This window comes from Alligator mississippiensis, chromosome 5 (genome assembly GCF_030867095.1).
Source record: "Alligator mississippiensis isolate rAllMis1 chromosome 5, rAllMis1, whole genome shotgun sequence".
Taxonomy (NCBI): domain Eukaryota; kingdom Metazoa; phylum Chordata; order Crocodylia; family Alligatoridae; genus Alligator; species Alligator mississippiensis.
The window spans coordinates 187,554,629-187,579,393 of NC_081828.1; the positions used below are offsets into that span (position 1 = coordinate 187,554,629).

At 40.2% G+C, this 24,765-nt stretch overlaps 1 protein-coding gene across 5 annotated transcripts in view; it reads right to left on the reverse strand.

Moving 5' to 3' along the window:
• The window catches only part of ARHGAP21 (Rho GTPase activating protein 21), a 173,611-nt gene that overhangs the window by 9,083 nt on the left and 139,763 nt on the right, over positions 1-24,765 (reverse strand). For 2 of the 5 annotated variants that reach the window (XM_059729087.1, XM_059729084.1), the window contains 15 exons: positions 11,566-11,724; positions 11,306-11,408; positions 11,171-11,207; positions 10,582-10,707; positions 9,508-9,792; positions 6,752-6,816; positions 6,524-6,672; positions 5,235-5,377; positions 4,953-5,108; positions 4,772-4,850; positions 3,494-3,567; positions 3,318-3,407; positions 1,002-1,127; positions 791-832; positions 368-473 (listed from right to left, as the gene is read on the reverse strand). In XM_059729087.1, the coding sequence (XP_059585070.1) occupies positions 368-473; positions 791-832; positions 1,002-1,127; positions 3,318-3,407; positions 3,494-3,567; positions 4,772-4,850; positions 4,953-5,108; positions 5,235-5,377; positions 6,524-6,672; positions 6,752-6,816; positions 9,508-9,792; positions 10,582-10,707; positions 11,171-11,207; positions 11,306-11,408; positions 11,566-11,724 (1,740 nt within the window). Of the gene's footprint in view, positions 1-367; positions 474-790; positions 833-1,001; positions 1,128-3,317; positions 3,408-3,493; positions 3,568-4,771; positions 4,851-4,952; positions 5,109-5,234; positions 5,378-6,523; positions 6,673-6,751; positions 6,817-9,504; positions 9,793-10,581; positions 10,708-11,170; positions 11,208-11,305; positions 11,409-11,565; positions 11,725-24,765 lie in introns of all 5 variants that reach the window. The other 3 variants (XM_059729085.1, XM_059729083.1, XM_059729086.1) reach the window with 2 other exon arrangements.

The following is a 24,765-nucleotide window of genomic DNA, read 5'->3' on the forward strand; positions in this document are numbered from 1 at the left end:
TTGGGAAGGAGCACTATTAGAACAATATAGAATATAAATCTTTCTGCCATCACAGCAACCACTATATACAGCAGCATGTATCTGTTTTATCTTATGATGAGTATTATATGAATAACCGTGAATAAATAAAATAGTGTGTGTATGTTTGTTTGCCTTATCTTTCAATGGTTACATGTCTTTTGGTCAACAAAGTTTGCCAAGATGTACCGTGCACAGCCATCACAACTGTAACTCATTTAAAAGTACTTATGATCATTTAGAAGAGGGAAAACCAACTGATTAGTAAAAGAAAATAGAAAATTTACAGTGAGGTAACAGAGTAGGTTATTCCAGCCTACAGACTTAACACTGTCCAGGCAAGCGTTACCTGATACATCTCCAGGAGATATTCCCGTTCTTCCAATGTTGCTGAGTAAGTGATCTATGTTTGGGACTGGCTGAGATTGTACAGTGTAGTCCTCCTGAACTGCTGTCTACAGTTAATAAACAAAGATCTCTTCATCATCGTTTCTCAATGAGTTATGATTCAACAACATTTAGAAAACTGCATTATTCACCTGAGGACAGTTTCCTCATGAGCTCTTTTGTTTTCCCATATTGCCTTATGGTTAATACAAAAAGACATGGAACAATAGCTTAGCTTTTCACTACTGCAGGGGCTGGAAAGCTAGAAAGGTGCTTCTGAAGAGCAAGACAGCAAGGCATACAATAGTGCAATAAGGCAGGTGTAGACATTTTAGGGATATCAGGACTGTGTTCTAAACTGAAGTAATTAGAACACAATACTTACAAGCGGCTCTTCACCATCATCTTCAGTGAAAAACCAGTCGTGCTACAATTTAAAATAAAACACGTGAAAACCTAACAGGAAGTGGAAAAGTCAAATGTGGACATCACTAAAAATGACACTTAATTCAAAGGACAAAAAACCCCAGACTGGTCAAGTAAGAAAAGGCCTGTCTGTGTAATTCTTTTAAAAATAATGAAATGAATTCACTTACTTTTTGGATAAGTGTTTCTACAATTTTATATTGGTCTGGCATATGTGTCACCATGTGTGTCATGTTATCATCAGATGTTCTCACAAGAGTTGGACCAAATACTATCGCAAGGTTTCTTGGTTCCATCTGAGAAGTAATGAAAATAAATTTGCATCATTCATTTATAATGGAGGTAGAACAATATGACCCATTAAAACAAAATACATTAAGTGAAATGCACTGACTAAATAGATTTTTTTAACGTTTAGCATAGATTTGTAACACACAAAAATATCAATTTACTACTGTTACTATTTGAAGCCAGATAAAGTAACAGTATCCAAAAAGTTTTTAATAGCACTCATGCTACTATCTCAAGAAGTCTATAACATTACTTTTATAGTAAATATTTTGTACAATGGCAGAAGCTCAGAAGCCAACCTACCATTATAACTCAGGACAAGTCTTGCTAACCTATTCCTTTAGTAAGGCTTTTCCATGCCACACACATATTTTTTGGTTTTCTATAAAACAATTGATTTATTTGATTCAAAGCTGCATAAAAACAAACAAAAAATTCATTGCTTTCTAACAAGATAGCTAAGCATCTTCAAGGCACCTGAAGTACTAGGAAGTTTCCGAAGTATATTTTTCTCCAAATAGTTGAAATGCCAATCAAGAAGTTTCAGCTATGAACCAAATATTTTGTATCATATCAGGTCCTTGTTCTAAGATGCGCAAAGCCATTTACTTCTGAAGCAAGCAGATACTACACAAGTCTATCATGTGCACATACTCATTTGCATCAGATAATCACTGAATCATTAAAGCCTCTTGTTCTGTTATGTTGTTCTTGAACTCTGACAAAATCTGAGAAAGCAGCAGGGCTCTTTCTTTACTCTATCATCATGTATTGTGGATGCAGCTTATTTTTTCTTACTCATGACACGTAATAAACTCATAATAAATAGGCGGCATAATATGGGACACAAGAATGAGGACAAGGTTGCAAAGTAAGGATTTCCCATCTCCTAATCCTCATCTTGACTCAAAATGTATCGCCTTGCTCAAGTCATACCACCCCTCTGAAAAATGGGAACAATATCACCTTACTTAACTCCCCTCACAGTTGCATCAGCAGAATTACCTAACTAAAGTTTAAGGAATACTTTGAATATATAAAATGCTGCTTGTGGCCTAATTTAAAACCACCTGCCCAGGCTAACTTCAAATCTAAGCATTGTTTTTAATCACCCACAAATATCCAATGTATAATAAATAATGCATATTTAGATAGAAGGTAAACATTTCAAAATTGTCTAAGAAATGAGGGACATTTAGGGCATAGGCTCAAAAACAACTTAGATGGGAGGCAAGGATTCCAGATTCCAAACCTTAAAGTCATGTTTGACCACAGGACTTGGGTATTTCGGAAGTTTTCCTCAGAGCCCTTCATCCTACAGGATCCCCAAGCAATATACAAAATTATTGGCCTAATCTTGCAAACTGTGGAACGCTGCAGTCAACTATAGCATAAGATGCTACAAAAAAGATAGCCAGAATTTTGTAAACACATCAAGGCAAACCCCTACTTACACGTGACCTTTAATGACACCCATCTACAGACAGTAAAGCAGACCTCTCTTGGTCTCCTAAGAAAACTCACACTACTTTAACTGATTGAAAAAAACAAAACAATTTGGTAAAAATAGCTGAAACATCTGCATGGGCACATTTAACTGGCTTTGCAAATGGATTATGCTAAAATTATCAAATTAAACTAGATAGATGTGAACCAGCTATTTCCACACAGGGGTTTGAACCATTTTTAAATACATTTAATAAAGAACTCTAATGAATTAAGTACAGGGGTGTAGGTTGTAACCATGTTGGTCTAAGGACATAGGCAGACAAGATTCTTTGGGTAAATCTGATATCTTTTATTAGCCCAACTTAATAGTTCGAAAAATATTTCTTAGCAAGCTTTCCGGTTTAAAAACCCTTCCTCAGCCTGGGGAAGCATCTGCAGTTGGCGTGCAAAAGCTTGCTAAGAAATATTTTTCTAAATATACTATTTAGTTGAGCTAATAAACGACATCAGGTTTACCTAAAGAACCTTGTCTGCCAGTGAATTAAGTAGGCATTTGAAGAGCTGACAAGGCCTTTGTCTCTGTCAAAAGTCTTCTCATAATGCAGGAAACTATTTATTAGCTAATCCAGGTAAATTCAAATTGCTACGTAGGTACAAATGTGCTTATCCCCCTTGAAATAATGCATCCCAAGAAAATTTCCTTAAATAAGGAAGCTGAAGGTGTCTTGTATAGTATATTTTAATACCTTATTTTTTTCTGAGTTTTCTGCTACTGTCTTTAAATGTGCTGAAAGAAACTTCAAAGTTTCATAATGATGTTCAGGTAAATCATGGATCTGAAACAAACAGAATTTTAGCATGTAGTTTAAGGAAGTGCAGTACAAAATTTGTGCTGAATTTCAAATATTTGAAACTAGATTACCAATTGCTTTAGTGTTTTTAGACGCTCTACAGGATCTTCTTTTCTATTGGCATCTATGAAATCTGCGTATTTGTCTGTCCAAAACAAAAAAAAAAGGAGGGTTGGGGGAAAGGAACGTGTTTCACTGTGAACAGTTTTCAGAAATCATAAGTTACCTCATTTCACATTTGCATAATGGAATTTAGCTATACACTATTCTACCATTTAAACAGGGACAAAAAATAAATTGTCTTATTTGCAAAAAAAGAAATTTAGGATAATAGAAAAGTAGGACTCGAAGGAACCTCAGAAGGTCATGTAGTCCCACTGCCTACTCAAAGCAGGATCATCCCAGACTAAACCAACCCAGTCAAGTATCTGTCTAACTTGTTCTTGAAAGTTTCCAAGAACACAGGTTCCTGGAACAATCTAAGAAAGTTCTTCCTGAAAAAATTCTTCTTAGGTTGAATATTAAGGGAAATTTCCTAACTGTTGAGAGTGGTTAAACACTGGAATAGGTTACCTAAAGAGGCTGTAGAATCTACACTGTTGAAAATTTATAGCAGGTTAGATTAATTCTTTTGGAATGGTTTAGACAGCAAAAATCTTGATTTGAGAGAAGGGGGTTGAACTAGATCAGGGGTAGCCACTATATGGTACAGGTGCCACAACTGGCACAGGCAGTCTGTGTGTGTGGCATGTGGATTAGAAAGGGGACTGGAAGCAGAGTGGCAGATAGGATAGGGCGCAGAAACCAGAACAGTAGATCCAGCAGGGAGCACAGGGCAGGAAAGTGGGTAGGGGAAGGGGAATGGAGTGGCACTCAGGGAGGGTGCAGGGCTAATTTGTGGCAAGCCTACCAAAAAGGCTGGCCCCCACTGGACTAGACGATCTCCAGAGGTCCCATCCAGCCTATTTTGTATGGTTCTAAATCTATGAATTCTACTAATGTGACCAGCAAAGTCATTACAATTTAATCCATCACTTCCTCAAAAATATTATTTTTAAGGATCCACTTCTTTATACAGGACCTATATATAAACTACTTATACTTAATTTGCAGTAAAAAAATCAACAAATTTATTCCCACAAATGTGGTACCAAACTGGATTCTAGCTAGAAAAATGTTAGTTTGATTTGTAAAAGGAAGGTCTATAGTTAACAGAATATAAGCTGTATAATATATATATATATATATATATATATATATATATATATATATATATATATATATGAAAGCCCTACTAAGGATTATTTGACAAAAATTATACGAGAAGCTCATAATGGAATATAACTCACCGTTGGTAAAAAGAGGTTCTGGTAATTTTCTGAAGAACGATTTTAGTAAACTGCTTATCACATTCAAATCTCTCCATTTCTATATATTCAGAAGAGAGACATGGACAAAACTTGTTTTTAGAATGATAATCCAAATACTTTCCAGGATTTCTAAATGTGAATACTATAAGCAGCAACTTACATCATCATGAACATCAATGTCTGTCACTCCTTTGTTGAGCTCTTCTTGCATGCTTGAGATAGCAGCATTATTTCCTGGAACTCTGTAAATGCCTGTATATTCAAGGCCTCTTTCTTCAACAAGCTTGCAGCAGACATCAACTATTAATGGAATATACTGGGGGGGGGGGGGAGGGGGTGTACAGAAATATTGCTCGTTTTAAAACATTACTTAGACAAATACAAAGCTAAAATTTTTAAACCACGGAAAGTATATATAATTTATATATGTATCTTTTCATACTTTATTGTTTTGAGCTGGGGGGCAGTCATCAAGTCTAACTCCGAAGGTCCCAACAGATGATGGCTTCTTCTCAAATGTTTTCCTCATAATGCTTGGAATCCCTTTTCTCCATGTTCCTTTATCCCTTGGTGGGCTTGTCTCATCTTTTTTTTGTAATTTGAAGTAAGAAACAGAAATAAAGACACTAGTTAAACAATCAAAAACTGCTCTTCCTGTAAGTAATAAAATTAATGAGCACAAAAGTGATGGTTTTAAAGCATGTCTATACAGCAGAGATACTGAATTTCCTGTTCTTTTTTCTTACCCTCACCTGTCCTCTTGGGTTCCATTATAAAAAAGCAGCATCCCTTCCAGATTGTTCCTAATGGTTCTGAACTATTACTCTTCATACCAAATCTCAGAGGGGAAAAGGACAGTTGAAGAGCACCTTAACATGGGGTAATGACTAAGATTTTTTTCAGGTTTTTTGGACATGCATAAAGGCTTTGCCAGAGATTTAATTCCCAACTTTATTAAAAGATCCCTTACTGGTACCACCTTTTATAACCTCCCTGTCAAACCAAGCCCTTGAAGTTGGGAAACAAAAAGGCCAAACACTTCATTTTTCAAACACTTCATTTCATGATTCAGTGCATTTTCACCATCTTCTCTGGTCAAACTTCTTGCAGAAAATCTGTATAAAAAGTTCTGAAATCCTTATTCTGAAGCCTTTTAACTTCCATTGAAGAAGTTTGAAAACCAAGCTAAGTTGATGGAAAGGGCAAGCTTTGTAAATCTTGCCTATAAGAAATAGAACATTATCTTATTTTGTTGCTGTTCATACTGTACACCAGTGGTTTCCAATCCTGGGCTGTGACCCAAATGAGGATTGTGTGGGCAATGCCAGTGGTGCCACACAGTGCCACACAGAAGAGGAGCCACATCGCATGCACGGAGCTCCCCGACCCCTGCGCCACCGCCGCCACACAGTGCTCCCAGCAGCAGGGTGTAGGAAAAAAAGGGTTGGGAACCACTGATGTAGACTGGTACAGAGAAAGAGCCAAGACCTATCTGAGAAAGACTGGAATGGAAAACGTCAATGGTCTGAGATGCTGAAGTACCAGTAATGCCAGAAACAAAGGAATTACACAGATCAAGTGATTACAGATACAGTTCAAAGAAACTAGTAAAGGCTTGTTTGCACCTGTATACTCAATGCATATGAAGAGCTGAACTAAAGCAACACTAATGTCCCATATGCAGCCTTCTATAGTGTTAGTTCTTTTTAAAATACATAAAAAGGTACAGACCTTTGGTGAGGATCTTCCTTTCAGAATCTTCCTTGGGAGAATGTGGAGTTTGGGCCCTTTGTTCCGGTTTGCTACCCAGAAGAGTCTGTCTAAAACTCAGACTCTGGCGCGGAGTTTTGGGAGATGGCTCTGTTTTGCTACTGGAAGAACTGAAATAAGAAGGTATTTGGATACAGAGAAGCTAAATACTAGGCAAATAATATTGCTGTCAGCATATACATTACCTACCTCATCATTGTGCTATATTCTTTAATCCTCCGACTAATTAGGTCCCTACTAGTGACACCAGTATCCTGTAAAATAAATGGAGATCTACTTTACAACCCTAATTTTGATAATATAACTTTCAAATGTTTATTTAGCATCTGTAAAATACAATTACTTAGCAGCAGCATCAGATAATTTATGTTGGACAATTACAGAATTTACAATTCCAGTGCAGTTAAAATATAATGATGAGTCTCAGGAACAACAAAAACACCACCAAAAAACTGAAAGTTTAAAGGAGAAGTGAAGTGTAAAGTTATAAATTAAATGCTATGATTGGAATTTTCAGAACAGTCCAGATGATTGAACCACAGAACTTCATTGTAAACTCATTTTAAAAGAAGATATATGATTGATGTATGCTGGTAATGATCTTGATATTTCAAAGCGTTATACATACTTTACTGTCAACTTATATGCATGTCAACAAAAGCAATCTGATAAATCTGACATGTACTTTTAACCCAGGGGCGGGCAACTATTTCAGGCATAGGGCCGCTTACTGAGTTTTGGCAAGACATCAAGGGCCGCATGACAGGAGCCAGGAACAGATAAGTATTAACTTTCTAAAATTTTCAGGGGCCCCGCAGGCTGGATAGAATGGCCTGTCAGGCCACACCTGGCCCACAGGTCACATTTTGCCACATTTTAACCACTTAGCCTAAATTCTGTTTGTAAACATACTTTCCCTGCGATAGTTATTCCAAAGCTGAGTAGTTTTGCATAGCTGCATTAAAAAATAGCCATGAAAAGAATTTTCTACATTATATTTTTGAATACACAGAAAAAACTAATAGCACAGATAAACACATACTATATATAATACACTAATATATTTCACATATAGCAATTTATATAAATGAACAGAGAAAACAATTATTAAAATAACAGTATTTCATGATTTAATAGTGAGAAAAATTTCTCATAAGTGCTATTGGATTGCTATGTTATAGCATAAGTCTGATGGCAGAGTAGGTTAGATAATGCAGCTTCTGGCCTAACTATGATAGAAAACTGAGATTTTGATGGATATTGTACAGTGTACATTTAAAACATATTTTAGTTAACTGTATTTATAATTAACCAGTTTTAACAGGTACCACTAAGTATTATCATCAGATCATCAAGATGTTGGCTTATCACAATAGATGTAGTTACTCAGCTTTCTTTAATGTCACTAATTTCCCTAAATTCTCCTAGTATTTTGCATAGTGCAAATTTTTAATGTATAAAACCATATACATGTAAATAAATATATAAATATAGCATATATACTTACATATGTCTATATTATATGTCCATTACCATATTTACTCAAATACAAGACAAGATTTTCCCCTCAATCAGCATGGGGGGGGGGGGGGGCGGGGGAGAACAACTCATCTTACATTCACAAACAAAGAAACCTTATTAAATACACTGTTGATCATTAAACTGATGCCAAAATAGCACGTGCTTAGTAACGAAAACAAATTATGAAGTTGATTACATGCAGTCAACATTGAACATAACTATAAAACACATGGCCCCAACACTGGGCAAACAAACTGATGGGAGCCTACCGCAAATACAGATTAGCACAGCTTATCTGAAGAAAATATATGATAGTGCCCATTGCGCTCAGTCCCTCTCAGTACTGACATTTTTTCAAGTCATAGTGAGCCACTACACTGCATACATTTCAACTTCCTCTTCACTCCTACGGCTGAGCTGCACCTTTCTATCCCATTTCCAATCATTCCTGTTTCTTCATCAGCCTTAAATGTCTGGCAAACATTACCAAACAGGGTCCCAAACAATCCACCCAGAATCCCTCTGTCACCACCTCTCTCAGCCCGCTGCATATTATTATTGTCCCTGTCCTCCATGAGGTGGAGCTGGACCAGGTTGCCCTGCACCTTATTTGCATGTACTTTTTTGGAGGATCCCAAGACTTGTGAGAAGAACACCTACTTCCAAGTATGAGTAGAGGGGTTAATCAGCATACGGCTCCTTTGGTGGTGGTGGCGGTAGGGAGTGTTATCTGGAGTACACACATATATTGAGCACTGCTGAACTGGGGGATCACCATGACTTGAAATCCTATTGACTCTGCTGGGTCCAGCCCAGCGAATTACAGGATAAATCATGAGCCTTTTGGCTTTGGACTAATCTTATGCATAGGTTGTACTATATATATATAAGTAGGTAACAAAAGTGTTGCTTAAAAGTCAGCTTATGTTATGGGGTAACTATGCTAAAACTTGCAGCAGTTTCAAAAAAGCTAAAATGAATCAATTCTGGATGAATTAAGTTTACAGATTTCCATAGTAATTTGCCCGTATGTGTGTTTCTTGCAAGGACAGCGTTTTCAAAGTTGTGCCTCAGTTCCATGTGCTCAGGGACAGCAGGATCTGACAAGAAGGACAAGTGGAATCAAGTGGCTGCAGGGGCCACTTGATCCCGCACAGATTTACCTTCCTTGCTGTAGCAGTGGGAAGGGGATAAATTCAAAGCAAACATCCAATAATTAAATTCTAGGCCTGGGACATTATAACAAATGTATAACATTCTCCATATATAGAATCTAATTTGGGGGGAGGGGGTCTTACATTCAGGATCATCTTATATTTGAGTAAACACAGTTTATGTCCTATTATCCCTAAAATAACTAATAGAAAATATAATTGGAGACTAAAACAGCTCATAAAATTATACACCAGATATTTTATTACTACCTCAGTATTTAAGTTGCTATTATCTTGTATTGCCTTAATCCATGCCAACATGTTATCTCTGTCTTCAGCCTGAAACAGATACTCGCAGTCTGATGTTGTGAGCCTGAATACATTTTTTCTCTTGGTTTCACTGTATGAAATGTCAATCAAACAAGCATTGATACTGATAGGCTGTTCTTCTTCAGATGGAGTTGTTTGGTCTTTTTTATCTTTGTACAAATAAAGTGAACAACCTCGAAGAACAACATACATCTGTTTCCATGGTCGAATGCTCCCACCAACTCGCTGAAAAAATATGAACCAGTTTATGTTTGCAAGTGTAAAGACAAGTCTCTATTAACCAGTTAAATTACATTCAGAACTTTCAGGAAATAAAGACTGGGATGACATAAAGCAGCCAACCCCTAAGGAACAATATGCAAGGACTACGCAAAAATATCACGCTGATGGCTTTGTACCCAAGGAATGGGAAAATACTGGTCAATAGTCTTTGGTATCCAAATATATGTTCATGCACAATTTGTAATGCAAATGTAACAAAAGGGTCAGAAATATTAAGAAATGTTTACACAAGTTAACCAAGGAATCCTAGCCAGGCTTTCAAGTTTTTGAAGCAATGATTTCCACCCACCCATCCTCTGAACATTTGGGCCCCAAACTTCCAGCGGGTCTGTGAGATTTATCTGACTTCAGCAACACTGCAGAAACTTACCCCAGCAGAGTTTATGTAAGCCACAGCTTGTCTCATTACTAGCAATGGCAAAATCTAAACTCTGCTTATAAAGGAGTAGATAATTTGCACTAAACCAGTTCAGAGACTAGAATTTATCTATAATTGCTCTGAATTCAAATAAATAGAAATTAAACCAGCTAAAATGATGATATACGAAGAAAAGTTTTAACCAAACAGGTCTCCTTTAGATCACAATGAACAGGTCTAAAGCTGTTACTCCATTACCTATTTTACTGCATACAAAAAAGCTAGAAAGGAACATAGCTTAGACACGCACACACACACCCAGCCAGCCACCCACTCCCTGCAACTGCCTTTGAATATGTTAAACAGCATAGTACCTTTCCCTTGTCTGTGACAAGCTGTCGAAAATAGAGCCATCCTCCCTTGGAGGCATCACCAAAAACCTCTGAAGAAGAGCCTTTTCTGGATCCAGAATCTTCTGAAGACTTTTGGCTGTCTGGGGCCTATGTAAAGTTGGAGTAACAACACTTGAGTGCTCCTCTACATACATTTCTCTACGTAAGTAAACATTCACACTGCTTTCCCTCTCAATTTTATAGCTTGCACTTCATCTGTGTGTGACGAGTTCCTCAGAGTATACTCCAAGGTAATGTCTATCAGGCTCTGAACTGATGAATAGTGAAATCACATGCTGCTCTCCAGGCAATGTAACACATTATGTCCCTCCACCTTATATTTTTATTAGTGAGTAAGCTTTTGCTTTGGAATACATAAGATTCTGCAGACAATAAAACAAAACCTTAGTTCAAAGACTGAATTCAAAGCTAAGGGCATTTTGAAGTGGTTGCAAAACTGGCACATAGCAGTCCAGTTTTACTGACCTAAAACTGAATGGTGCCTAATTGGAAAGATGCATCTGGCATAAAATATCAAGTCAGAATGATATGATCCCCTTTATGTACTCACCTTGATCCCTTTTAGACTAGATACATGCTTAATAGATCTGTTGGGGGGGGGAAACAAACATAATGAACATGTTGTATACTTTTTCTTAAACAAAAAATACACGTACACACAAACATAGATTTGTTCAGGACTTACAATTTTCTTTCTTCTCTGTAATCATCCAATCCTTCGTCATAAGACTTGGATCTCTCAGTTTTCGGAGCAGGTTGGCCATCTAGTGTGCTAGGCCTGATAGATTCTGTGATTTAATCAAAATTATCAAATATTAATCAGGCTAAATCACACTTTGTGTTTTGGCTAATTGAAACAGAACAGGATTATAATTGCCACACCTATCTCCATGGCAAAAATTTTTAAGAAGAAAATATGTTTTTACTTAAAAAACAAAAACTTACCATGGTCATGTGAGAGCTGACGTCGGATTAAAGGAACTGAAGATGTAGGACTGGGAGGAACTGTTGTTATAGCAGGTGCTTGAGAAGCAGATGCAGAAATAACAGCAGAAGCAGGAATGTGTGCAATATCATGGTCAATGCTAGGGCTAGTCGGCTCATCTACAAGGTAATATGCAATAAATTAGGCATGTTAAATGCACTAATAAAAAGCTTGGACAAAACAGCATGCTGGACTTGTCTGTTCCCTGGAAGACCACAGATTAATATCACAAGCATCCAGCCTGTGAGACATCAAGATTCCAGTTAATGTACATGGTTAAAAAGGCAGGTTTCATTAATGGAAAGTGTTGTAATTTTTTAAGGACAGACTAACATTTAACAGCACATCTGGGATAAGGGTAAAGAAAAACAGAACTGATTATAAATAGGTTAAGTAGAATCAATAAAACTGGAAATGGATGTTTGCTTTTTCAAATATTGTCCATGATTAAATAGTATGTTGATTATTAGTGTACATTTATAAACTTCTTACATATGTGAAACTAAACTCAAGAGAAATGGAATAGGGGTACTATTCTCCACATTAAAAACTGTACATACAAACCCCAAGAAATTGGTTAAACTAGTTTTCAAAAAAAGCAGACAAAAACATTTGAAACAGTAATACTTAAAAAGACATCCAAACCCGCATTAAAAAAAAAAAAAAAATTAAGCTAGTCTTTATACCTGAAAAGCTGCTACAGCTACCTACCAATGACCTCTTCCACTAGTTGCTCATACAAACGATTGCAGGCTGTACACGTCCAACACCTCACACTCTCAATAGCTACAAGGGTCATTATGAAATATTCCAGAAAGTTTTAAGCATTCCCAAAGCTTCTGAGATGTGTCTCACAAAATGCAAAGTTTGAAAAATCTTCCACAATTTTTCTAGAGACAACTTACAAACATCTTCAAAGATATACTAGAAATATTAGGAAAAGACTTCTATTCCAGTACTAAAGGTAGAGAAGAAAGATGGAGAGAAGATCATGAGCATGCTGCTGAACTGTACTGTATCATTAATATGTATGTATTCTAGGTGCTGTGAATTTTAATATGCAGAGCTTCTGAAAAGCCTATTGAAATCAGTAAGCATTCACGAACAGAGGTTTATTCTTTGCTTTGTGTGAACACAACTGCATGTACTGCATTGTGCTTTTCAAACAGTCACTAACAGTTCTGTTAAAAACAGTTGGAGCTTGTACCATCAATTTTTGGTACAACTTATATTTTTCAAACAAAAGAAGTAATTGAAATCATGACAGGTTTAGTAACTTTAAATTTGTAATCTGTCACCAAAGGTAGGCAAGTCAAAAATTGGGGAAAAAAAAGTCTTACATAGAAAGACAGTAGTGTCCAGTATAAACAGCTGATCTGTGTTATTCAAATACTGGGGGAGGGGGGGACCACACATCAGAACTTACCAATGCAACCTAAAACTCTGGCAGTGAAACACAGTTAAAAGAAAAGCATATTTTTCTTAAAGCTAAAATATTTATCTAAAGAATTTCAAAGTTCTACTTGTTCCACAGAAGCAATTAGAGAGAGGAATAAATAATTTCTATATCATATCTTGGGGATGGGAAAAACCTAGTAAGTAAATTTTCCATTTTCAGAGTGATGCTAACTCCTCACGGTCCTATTTTCTCCCCTCCCCCTCTTCCCCACTGCTCTTTGATCATCCTTTCCAAGAGCAAAATCTATACCAATCCAAAAGCAGACCCTAAATTTGGACTAATGGAATCATACACTCAAATGAAAAATTCCAAAATTTTCATTAACCGATTGTTAAAAACAATTGGAAATATTCATTTTACAGCTGTTTTGAAGTCACAGACTTTACATCAGAATGTTTATAATTCCTACTCTACTTCTAAGCAAAAGGAAGGGAGAGAGCACAAGAAAGAAAGTACAGTGCCGAGCACAATGGTACTTCTTGATGACATCACACATAACTATATATGGTATATGCCCCTTCGATGGGAGGGAAAGAGTGAATGGGGCAGGTGGAGGGAGAGGCTTGTATATTAGCTCCCCTTTGTTGTGATGGTGCTTTAACACTTTTTAGCTGGGTTTTGCAGGATGGGAAATGCATGAAAAAAGGAAGAAACAATAATATTTTACGGATTACGAGCAATCTTGTAATGTGCTCAAAATGCTCAGAAAATGATGTACTACCATACCCTGTAAATTGACAGCAACAGGAGCTGCAAAACAACAGAAAGAAAAGAAATTGATCAAAATCATGGTGTGTATTGTGACTTTTGGTGGTAAAGGACACAGCTACAGTATAACTGCCTTGAAAAGCATCACAAAAAAGGATGGACCTTTTCCATGCAGGGGACAGTCCATTCTCCATTAAAGAACTTGGAAAGGCTACTAATGTCTTCAATACTGCTGCATCAGGATCTGAAAAAAATGTCCACCTTAAGGACAGGAGAAAATATTTATTCTTCTTGCAGAAATGATCATATCTCATTCAAATATAATGAGGGAGGGCATGTTGAAGATTTTAATGTAAAAAGATTAATTTTATTTTTAAATGTATAGAAAACAGGAAAAAGAGTGCTATGTGAACTGTTTCTCTCCTTATAAAAATATGTAGATGTGTCACATTTATTACAAACATCTAATCAAAATTTCCATCCGATTTGTAGTCTAAAGCTAAAAATGCCAGCACTTAATCAAATAGTTTGTACTGTCCACTGATTTTTTTCTTTAAGATGCACATATAGATGAACTCTTCAGTTTTAAATATGCACAGTACTTAGGAAACCTCATTTGTGACAAACTGTAAGGCTCTAATTACTTTATCATTTTTTTGAAGTTTGCCCCCAAGGCAAGTATTTTTAGAGCCAATCGCTATCAAAGTCTTCCTGTTGTTACGAAGCTGTTAGGTAATGTTTTCTCCCTGATTTCTTCTTTTTTTTTTTTTAAATCTACATTAAGCAAGGATCTAGCTTATTGCTTTAACCCCTCACAAACTAATTTAGATTAAAAGAATGTACAGTAGAAAAGAAGTTTCATACACAAGTCATTATCGATAGTCTGGTTGCTGCTAATGATTTATAGATTTGCATTGCTGCTGAAAGATCACCAAGCTGGGGACAAAAAGAACAATATGCCCAAAAGTTTATTATTTTTTTAAATAATTGATAAAGTTGAGTGTTTTTCTGCTTGCTTGTTTATAAGAACAATTTTTTAAACTTGAAATCATCACCAGCATCAAACATATTTTTCTGTCCTCCCCACCAAATTACTCACTAAAAAGATCATATCTGGAACTTGAGTCACTTATCTAATCACAAAGGGGTATATCATTATCCATATCAGGCACATTTTAACTGTAGTTAGGAAAGATGCACTTATGGCAGCGGTTCCCAAACCGTGGGTCACAACCCCAAACGGGGTCAGCAGATGGGGTCACTATAAACAGCGATCTCGTTTTTCCAGAGTGAGAAAAATGCAGTAAAATATGGGATTCCCTTTGCAGGCTGGCAGATTTCCAGCCTGCAAGGGGCTGCTTGGGGCTACAGGGGAGCAGGGGAGGGTGATCAGAGGCACGGGGTGCCACATGCACATGCATGCATACATGCATGTAGTTAGCCAAGCAGCAATGGAGAGTAGCTCCTGCAGCTCCCTCCAGGTAAGTCTATGGAGGTGGGGGAGGGGGCACAGGTGATACACTGGGAGAGCGGGGGAGGAGCACAGGCGCTGTGGCACAGGAGCACAGGCAACACAGTGGAGAATGGTAGGGGGGCCAAGGCACTGCAGGGATATGTAGGGGGGGAACATGCCCCCCAAGATTTCTGCACCTACAGCAGGGCTGAACCAGCTCTAGGCAGGAGCCACCTCTGTGGTCCAGCAGGCACCTGGCGCAGAAGGGAGTACTGCGCCACCATAGCCAAGGTGAGGCATGGCAGCAGCAGTGGCATGGAGTTGTGCCCTCCACTGCTGCTAGGTGGGCAGGGGGCACATCTTGGCAATTATGATGGCGTGGTGCTCTCTCCCATGCTGCGCACTGCCCACTCTGCCATGGAGCCTGGGGGGGAGGGCAGCAGGATGGGGAGCCCCGAGCCTGCAGCCCACACCCCGCTCCCCCCAACATGGGCACTGCTCCAGCCATGTTGCCCATGGGGAAGCTGGGCTCCATGCTCTGTTCTGGCTGCAGTAGCTGCCACCTCCCATGGGCAGGAGCTGGGGGGAGGGGGGGCAGGGGGCTGCAGGCTGGTAGTGAGGGGCCATACTGAGGAGATGGGGTGTCATGCTGAGGAAGAGTTTGGGAAGCAGTGATTTAGGATGTATGCAAGCCTTCCAATGACCCGGTAAAAGTTAAGCAGTTCAATTTAAGTGGTGGGAAACTCCACCAAGATAATTTTGTACAAGTGCTGTTTGCCCGGCTACCTGCTCTGCAAGCAGACAGACTGCATTGCTAATGGCATCCAGCCTAGGAGGTACCAGAGCACACATCTCAGGAGGCTCCGCAGTCTGCCTGCAGACAGATGACAGCACTAGAGGACACAGGCCAGGGCTGACTGGCTGGCCCACATCCCTGTTCCCCAAAACACCTCCTTCCTGTTTCCCTCCCAGCTGTCAGGCATTCAGACAGCAGGTGTACTGTCTTTTCCAAACGATCAGTTTCCCATCCAGCACCCAATGGATCCTTAGCCCCTGGTACCTGCTGATGGACCCAGTTCCAGCACAGGCCAGTCAGTCTGCTTGGGGTCAGGTTCTGCTGAGTTGGGGTCACGTGCCCTAGTCCCTGGCCTGGGGAAGAGCTGGGAAGCATTACCCCCTGCTCCCCACCCCTCCTAGACTAGTCCTAGGGAAGAGTGGAGCAGCAGAACAAAGCTCCTGCTTGCTCCTTACAACAATGACTCTGATCTGGGATCTCAGTTTCTGGCTCCAGGCTTTAAATGCCACCCCTGACATCCAGCTGAGCAGCAGGGGCAGCATTTAAAGCCTAGGAGCTGGTGTGGGGTTTGTCAAGTCTACAGCCTGGGGCAGGGCTTTACCAGCCCTTCAGCCTACAGAGGGAAGGAGTCTGCTCTTTGACTCAGCTGAAGCAGCTGAGTCCAGCTGAGTCACAGGATGGGGGCCAAGGGGAAGAACAGCAATGTAGACTGGGATGCTGGAGGGCAGTGGTGGAGCTTCTATTGCTTAGGTAAGTGCACAAGCTTACAAATTAAGCCAAGGGCTGGCAAAGTCCGGCCCATGGCAGACTCAGCAGCCCCTGCGCATGTTTCTGTGGCCAGTATCCATGGATACCCCAGAAGCAGTGAAGTCATGACAGCGTGGGGCCAGGGTTTCCATGGAGACTGGCCCCAGTAGTGCCAGCAGGGCAGGTGGCTAGATGAGGAGCTGCTCCAGGGCTAGGGGCTGGGATTTTACAGTGGTGATAGGACGGGCCAGAGCTGGGGCAGAGCTATGACTCCACTGCCCACACGACCCAGAAGGGGCATGCAGGCAGTGGATCGCGGATCTGCCCCAGTTCTGGCCTGTGCTGTCACTGCAGTAAAATCCCAGCCCCAGCCCTGGAGCAGCTCCCTGCCCAGCTGCGTGCCCTGCCAGTGCTGCTGGGACCAGTCTCCATGGAAACCCTGGCCCCATGCTGTCATGGCCCCACCACTCCTAGGGCCTCCATTGAAACCAGCCGCAGCAATGTGGGTAGGAACTGTTGAGAAATGGAGTCCAGCCACCAGCCAGATCTGCCATTTTGCCCACCCTGAGTTAAACCCATCTAACCCTATCACACTAGACTTAAACCTTGTGGGACAAGGTATAACTTTCCACTGGGTGCGCCATTGACAGAAATGTAACACTTGTCCGCTCTCTCGGCTATCTGGAAACCTGGCCGGGAGTAGAGGGAGGCAGTCAGGCTAACTACTAATGCCCTCTTGGATCAGGTATCCATTATAGGTACTCATTCCCAGGGGATGTAGGTGCCAGAGGAACCACAATTGGAAACAGATACAAGGGAAGATTTCCCCTACAGAAGCTGGAGAATAGGGGTGTGGCTCCTAACGTCCAGAACAGAGGGGAGACAACTCCTCTCCTCAGGCTCTCAATTTTCCTGAGGTCAAATAGTAGTCTATGCAACATTACATACCACTTGTGATAGCGTTCCTCTACAAGGTGGAAGTAACAAGGGAGGGATAATGAACTGCACTGTGCAAGGTATTGTCAGTAGTTCACATATGAGTTTAAGTTGTGAACCAACTGAAACAGTATCCTTTGTTGTTGCCTTTCTTCTCAAGCAACCAGGATAACTGCCTTCCATGTTTGCTATCAGGTTTAGTGGTGAACAGCTCTCTGCACAGCCTCTGGATGTGTGCACACCAATAACAATACAATGGAAGTGCTGTGAAATGTCCAAAGCAAATAAAATGGAGAGAAAAAAAAAAGTCTCTTCCCTCTTGCATTTATAACAACAGAAATGGGATTTCCAACTGACAGTATATCTTTCTTGAGCACCTGCAATTAACAGGCCATCACTACCAGAAGCACTGGTTATAATTTGTTTTAATCCCTTGCTTAGGAAGGTAAAAAAAGGATATGACTAAAACCTGTTCTCGTCACTATCTGTCAAGTGACATAAACAGCAGATTAATATAAAATGACTCAGTAAGAAAGCTAGCCTGCCATGATATGACAAGGTATCAGGTGAAAAGGAACATGTACTTGTTAAACATGCCTCAACAAGGAGCACAATAAGTACATTTGATTTTTAAAATATGCTCACTCAAGCCTTGAAGCGTAAAGGAAACATGCCCCACTTAAAATCCTGTAATATATATAGTTAATATAATTTAAACAATATTTTCATAATTTCCAAAAGGCCAGAACAATTATACATTTCCAAATTCAATAAACTGACTCAGTTTATAGTCACTATAGGTGACTAGTCCTCTTGACTATTTGCATTACAATAATGTCTAGAACTTCAATTGACATCAGGGATTTTTCATGCTCTGTACTGTACATATACAAAATGAGCAATAGTGCTTGCGAAAAGGCATTCGCCCCAGGTTAACTTTACATGCCAAGGAGTCTCATTACTTTCCTTGGACTAGAATAGACGTGCTCAACCCCTGTCCTAAGGGCCATATGCAGCCCACGAAACTGTCATCTAGCCTCTTGGGCCTCCCACTGGTCGGAAATTTGGCAGGGGCTAGTGGCAGCAGCAATTGCTGCTCCTCTGCTAGTGTGTGGGACTAGACTGAGACAGTGTAGGGCCTGACCCCAGCATGCTGGGTGGGCAAAGGCAGTGTGGAGCCCGATCCTGGTGCACCAGCCTGGGCAGACACTGCAGCCCAATCCCAGCATGCTGGACTGAGCAGAGGTGGCACAGGACCGATTGGGACACATGGGGCCCAATCTAGCAGTGAACCAATCCCACGCCATTCATCCAGCCCATAGAGCATCACTGAACTACAACATCAAACATGCAAGGCTAGTGCCAAAACAGATGTGTTGAAGGAAATATCCCTACATTATAGCTAGGGAACCGATGTAGAAAGATTAAGTAACTTCCCCATGACTCAGCTGGGAACTAAACCCAAGACTCTATAACCTACTCAAATATTGCAAAATTGGGCAACCTCCGCGAAATCCATTGGAACACACACACACACACACACACACCCCCTTACTAAAAATAAAATGCTGGGTCCCCAGTGGAACCCAGCAGTCCTCCAGCACAGCCCAGCAAAAGGCGAGCAGGAAAGATGACTGCCACCCCACACTTTGCTGTTGATCAGATGAGAGGGCTGCTTGTTGTGCAGCCCACCCCATCTCCACAAACCACTAGTGAGGGGCAGGACCACATGACAGACAGCCCTCTCAGCTCTCAGGGAGCAGAGGCTGTGTGATGGACAGCCCTCTCTACCAATCAGTGTCAGGGGGTGGGGCCACTGAACCCTTGGTCAGAGGTGTGGAGAAGCCATATAATAAGCGCACGAAAATGGCAACCAGCTACGAAACCTGCCCAGCCGCCTCCTCAAGTTGGATAGACCCCTATTTATAAGACTTTGAAAACTCATTTCCTTAATTGTGAAAAGTTCTTATAATTCAAATAAGGTTTTATTTATAAATTACTACAATGCATCTAGGCTGGCACAGGTGAACACAGTGGAGAAAGGCTAGCACTGCCATTACTGGTAGCCTTCACAGAAGCAGTCATTCAGGCAGAAAGAGACAGCTACCAACACCTCAAGTACTAGAAAAACTAGATATGTACACAGCTATGTTAGTCTGCAAAAGGCAGGGTAGAAAAACTAGGCCAAAATGAGGAGGCAGTCATAAGGTATTCATCTTTTCAGACGGTATGCCGAGATCAGCTCAGCTTCTGAAGACACAGACATACATACCACCTCCAAACATTTATTTTGAATGATTACCCTACCACAATCACAGCATGACTCTTGTTGATGGTTCATTTATTTGTTTCTTCTTGGAGTAATTTTGTTCTATATTAATCCTAACTTCTATTAGGGAAAAAGGTGAAGTCTCTGGTCTTCTGACAGAAGGAGCGTTGAGCCTTTAATGCTTATGCTTTTAAGTACACCTTCATTATATTAACATTTATTCAACATTTCGACCAATTTCATAATTTTTATGGAAATCAATGTTGTGGTCTGATTCATGATCTTTAAATACGTGGAGTTGACAGTACTGAAAATAACATCTCAGTGTCACAAAAATGAGCTAGGGGTTGTATTATTTCATAAATGTACTACAGAATGTGTTACTGTTATTCCAAATCAATGTTATAAACATTTTAAAATATAATGTAAATATGAGATCATACTCTAATCAGTATGCAATTTATACCAGGCTCATTTATTACCCGATTTAAAGCTTCAAATCATGCAATGACTTTCTGTAAAACTTAATTAAATCATAATAAAATATTTGCATGCCTGGACCTTTAAAAACATTTAATTTGGCTTATATGCTGAGAAGTACTTGAGAACAAACATGGCACAAGGTGTAATTAAATTCACACACAAACCCATGAAATTATACACATTTGAGGGGGAAAATTCAATTTCCTAATTTTATTTCATAGGCTTTATGAAATTCACTTCTGATTTTTGGGGGGTTATTTTAATATGTACCAACAGTAATCCATACACAAGTAGGCATTGTAATTTTGGTTACACACCTTGTGGATTTACAATGCTGAATTAGCTTTTTTGGAGGGAGTGGTAATAATCTGTTGGAAGCTAAAGAAAGGTGAGCAATACAACCTGTTTGCAGAAGCTCAAGTCCTTAATAAAAAAAAGATGTTTTCACTGGTGAGGTAATAATTCAGCCATAGAAGGCCTGAAACAGTGGGATAGCATCAACTTGTATCACTCCCTGTCAATCACTGACAAAGGGCAGGGATTCTACTCTACCTATTACAAACCAAATGTTTAAATTCACAGTTTTTTCTTATCTATTTCTTCACTATTCAATATAAATAGTTCCTACAGGGAAAAAAAAACCCAAAACATGATAGCTTTGCCTTTTTGGGTCTAGGTTAAAAGATTAATCTTCAAATCAGGGGATAGTTTATGCATTTCTGATTTGATTTGTCTACACGGTACAACTCTACCCTGCCCTCAAAAAGATCAAAATGAACATAAAGCACTGAGGCACATTTAAAAAAATCTTCCATATTATTTTCAAATATTTGGTCTTGGTCAGAAAACTAGGAAGTACACACTTCTAGAAAGAAACTTCTTTTCCTGTCACTGGATACATTAACTCCAGTGAATCTCTTTTTTCTTAGAAGTACCGAGTAGCATACTACTGCAGCCTCCTCATTCCTTCTAACTAAAAAAAAAAATCCTATGTAGGCAACGTTATCACACACAGGCGATAACTTTTATACAAATTATCTAAACATAACATTTATGGTAGTTATTCTGTCGTCTTACAGAAGAGTACATAAAGATACCATGAAAAATTGTGCTCAGAGAGCTGCAAGGATCAGCTAAGCCAACGTCTCTAAATACAAGACATGATCGTGAAAATGGACCCATGTGGCACATTCTGTTAAGATTTGTTGTCTCCCAGTATTTCAAATTTTTAAAACAATTGACAAAGCTTAAGGGAAAAAATGGATTTACTTTTTAAAGCTTTCAATATTTGGCAGCTTTTTAAGAAATGAAATACTACCACATATCCATTCACAAAACAATCACCTGGAAAATTAGCATTATAATTTATTAAATCAATAAGCAAACTGATACAAACAGTGCATGTGCAATGCGCATGTGCATGCATGCACACACAAAGAAATAAATAATCAATAAATCAGCTACAGAAATATATCACTAGTAAGAACTTGGTCCATCCTATTCAGTCTGTGCTGTTGCAGGCAAATCATAAACTCCCTTTCAAAAAATGATCTAGCTCTCTCTCAAAACTAGAAAAGCTTTTTTGCTCTTACTACTTTTACTGAAAGGCCTTCCAGAAGTTCATCTACTTTAAGGATGAGCCTCTTCTACTCTCAGATCGTTTAAGTAAGCTCTCTAAGGAGACCAGCCTGGCTACACAGCAATCTCTTCAAGGATTGCTTGAAACTCCAAAAGAAATCCTACAAAAAACTAGAAGTCTGGTCATAGTACTAAGGAAGAGGATAAAAGTATTGCATGGGCATGCAGAGATAAAATTAGAAAGGCCAAGACTCAATTTAAGATGCAGCTGGCAAGGAATACAAGGTAATAAAAAGGGATTCTAGAGGTATGTCAAAAGTAAGAGGAAGACTGGTGAGATTCCATAGGTGCCTTACAGAATGCAGAAGGCAATCTGGTCACACATGATACAGAGAAAGCTGAACTATTTAATGCCTTTTTTATTTCAGTTCTCACACACAGGGGCAAGTACCAGCTGACAAGTAGGCCTGTGTGAAGCAGCTAGTATTCACTTTGGATTCGGCCGATTCAGAGGACAGTGATTCAATTCAATTATTTGAATCGCTGTCCTGAATTGATTTGGCCGAATCAGATTTGGAGATTCGGGGGGCAGCAGGGATCACCCCCCGCCCAGCAGCATCCGATGAGTCCAGGCTTTTTTTTAAAGTACCGGGACCTGGGGCGGGCGGGGGCCAAGGGGCTGGGGGAGTAGGCAGGGGTCCCCCCATGGTCCCCTCCCCCAGTCCCTCCTCCCCCACCACCTACTTACCAGCTCTGAGTCCAGCTCCAGCTCCCTGCTGCAGTGAGCGGGGACTATCCGAATCAAAGCTCTCTGAATCTTTTCCGAAGATTCGGAGAGCTTTGAATCAATCTGGACCTTTTTACTGGTCCTGATTCAATTCAGATTTGGATATTTGGCCACCAAATCGGGCCGAATCTCCTCCGAATCGAATCAGCACCCCAAGCTTCACAAAGCCTTAATGACAAGTGCAGTTGGCAGCAGAGATAGGCAAGAAGAGAAGATTAAGGATTACTTAGAGAAACTAGATGTTTGCAAGTTCATGGGGCCAAATGACATGCACCCAAGGGTACTGAAGGAAATGTCTGACATAATTTTGGAGCCATTGGCTATCTTTTTGAGAACTCATGGAGGTTGGGTGAGGCTGCAGATGACTGGAAAAGAGCAAATATAATGCCCATCTAAGATGGGGAAGGAGGAGAATCCTGGGAGCTACAGACCAGTCAGCCTGTCCTTGCTACCTGAAAAGATCATGGAGTAGGTCCTCAAGGAATTCAACGTGAAACACCCAGTCTCATTTTGAACACCTCCAAGGATGGTGACTGCACCACCTCTGCTGGAAGTGTGTTTCAGATTCTGGTGAACCTTTCAGAGAAAAAGTTTTTTCTTATGTCCAGCCTGAATTTAACTTCTATTAAGCTTATGCCCATTGGTCCTCATCCTCTCGAGGTGCCTTCCTGAAGAATTGCTCCCCTAGATCTTGATGCTCACCCCTTAAGTACTTGTAGGTGGCTATCAATTCAACTCTCAGCCTTCTCTTACTCAGACTGCATAGGCCCAGTTCCCAGAGTCTTGCCTCATAGGACCTATGCCTCTAATCATATGGGTAGCTCTTTTTTTACCCTCTCAAGCTTATCCACATCCTTCTTGAAGTACGGTGCCCAGAACTGTACACAGTACTCCAGCTGTGGTCTTACCAACGCTGAACAGAGAGTGAGGAGCACCTTCCTGGATCTACTGGTAACACATGAGCTGATGCACCCCAGAGTTCTATTTGCTCTTCTGGCAACTTCATCACACTCATAGCTCATGTTCATCTTCCAGTCTATCATGACCCCCAGGTCCTGTTCAGATGCTGTGCCAACCAGTGGACCACCACCCACTGTGTAGTTACTGTGAAGGTTCTTCTTACCCAGATGAAGAACCCTGCACTTGACCCTGTTAAACCTCATCTGATTCCGTTCAGCCCATAAATCCAGCCTGTCAAGGTCGTTCTGGATCATTACCCTACCCTCTGATGTTCCTGCATTTCTCCACAGCTTGGTATCATCCGCTAACTTAATCACTGAACTTTCTACCCCCTCACCCAAGTCATTAATAAATATGTTAAAGAGCATGGGCCCAAGCACTGATCCCTGGGGGATACCACTAGAGATGGCCCTCCAGGATAAGGCCATCCCATCAGTTACAACTCTCTGAGATTGGCCTCTAAGACAGCTGTCCACCCACCTCACTGTAGACTGGTCCAGCCCAGTACCCTCCAGTTTGGTTGAAAGAATCCTGTCGGAAACAGAATCAAAGGCTTTACTGAAGTCAAAGTAAATTACATCAACCTTGTGTCCCTGATCCAGATGTTTAGTTATCTGGTTGTAGACGAACACCAGGTTTGTCAGGCATGATCTACCCTTGACAAAGCCGTGCTGGGCTTCTTAACACCCTGTCAGTTACCAGCTTGTAACTGACAGCCTCCTTAACAAATTTTTCAAAAATTTTATCCAGGACCGAAGTGAGACTGAGCGGTCTGTAGTTTGCAGGGTCACGTCTTTTCTTTCTTGAACATGGGCACCACGTTGGCCCTCTTCCAGTCAGGGACCACTCCAGAGCTCCATGACTCTTCAAACAACTTTGCCAGCGGTGCTGCTGTAAGTTCAGCCAGTTCTTTCAGGACTCTCAGATGCAGATCATCTGGCTCAGCAGACCTGAAAATGTCCAAATGTTGCAGGAGATCCCTCA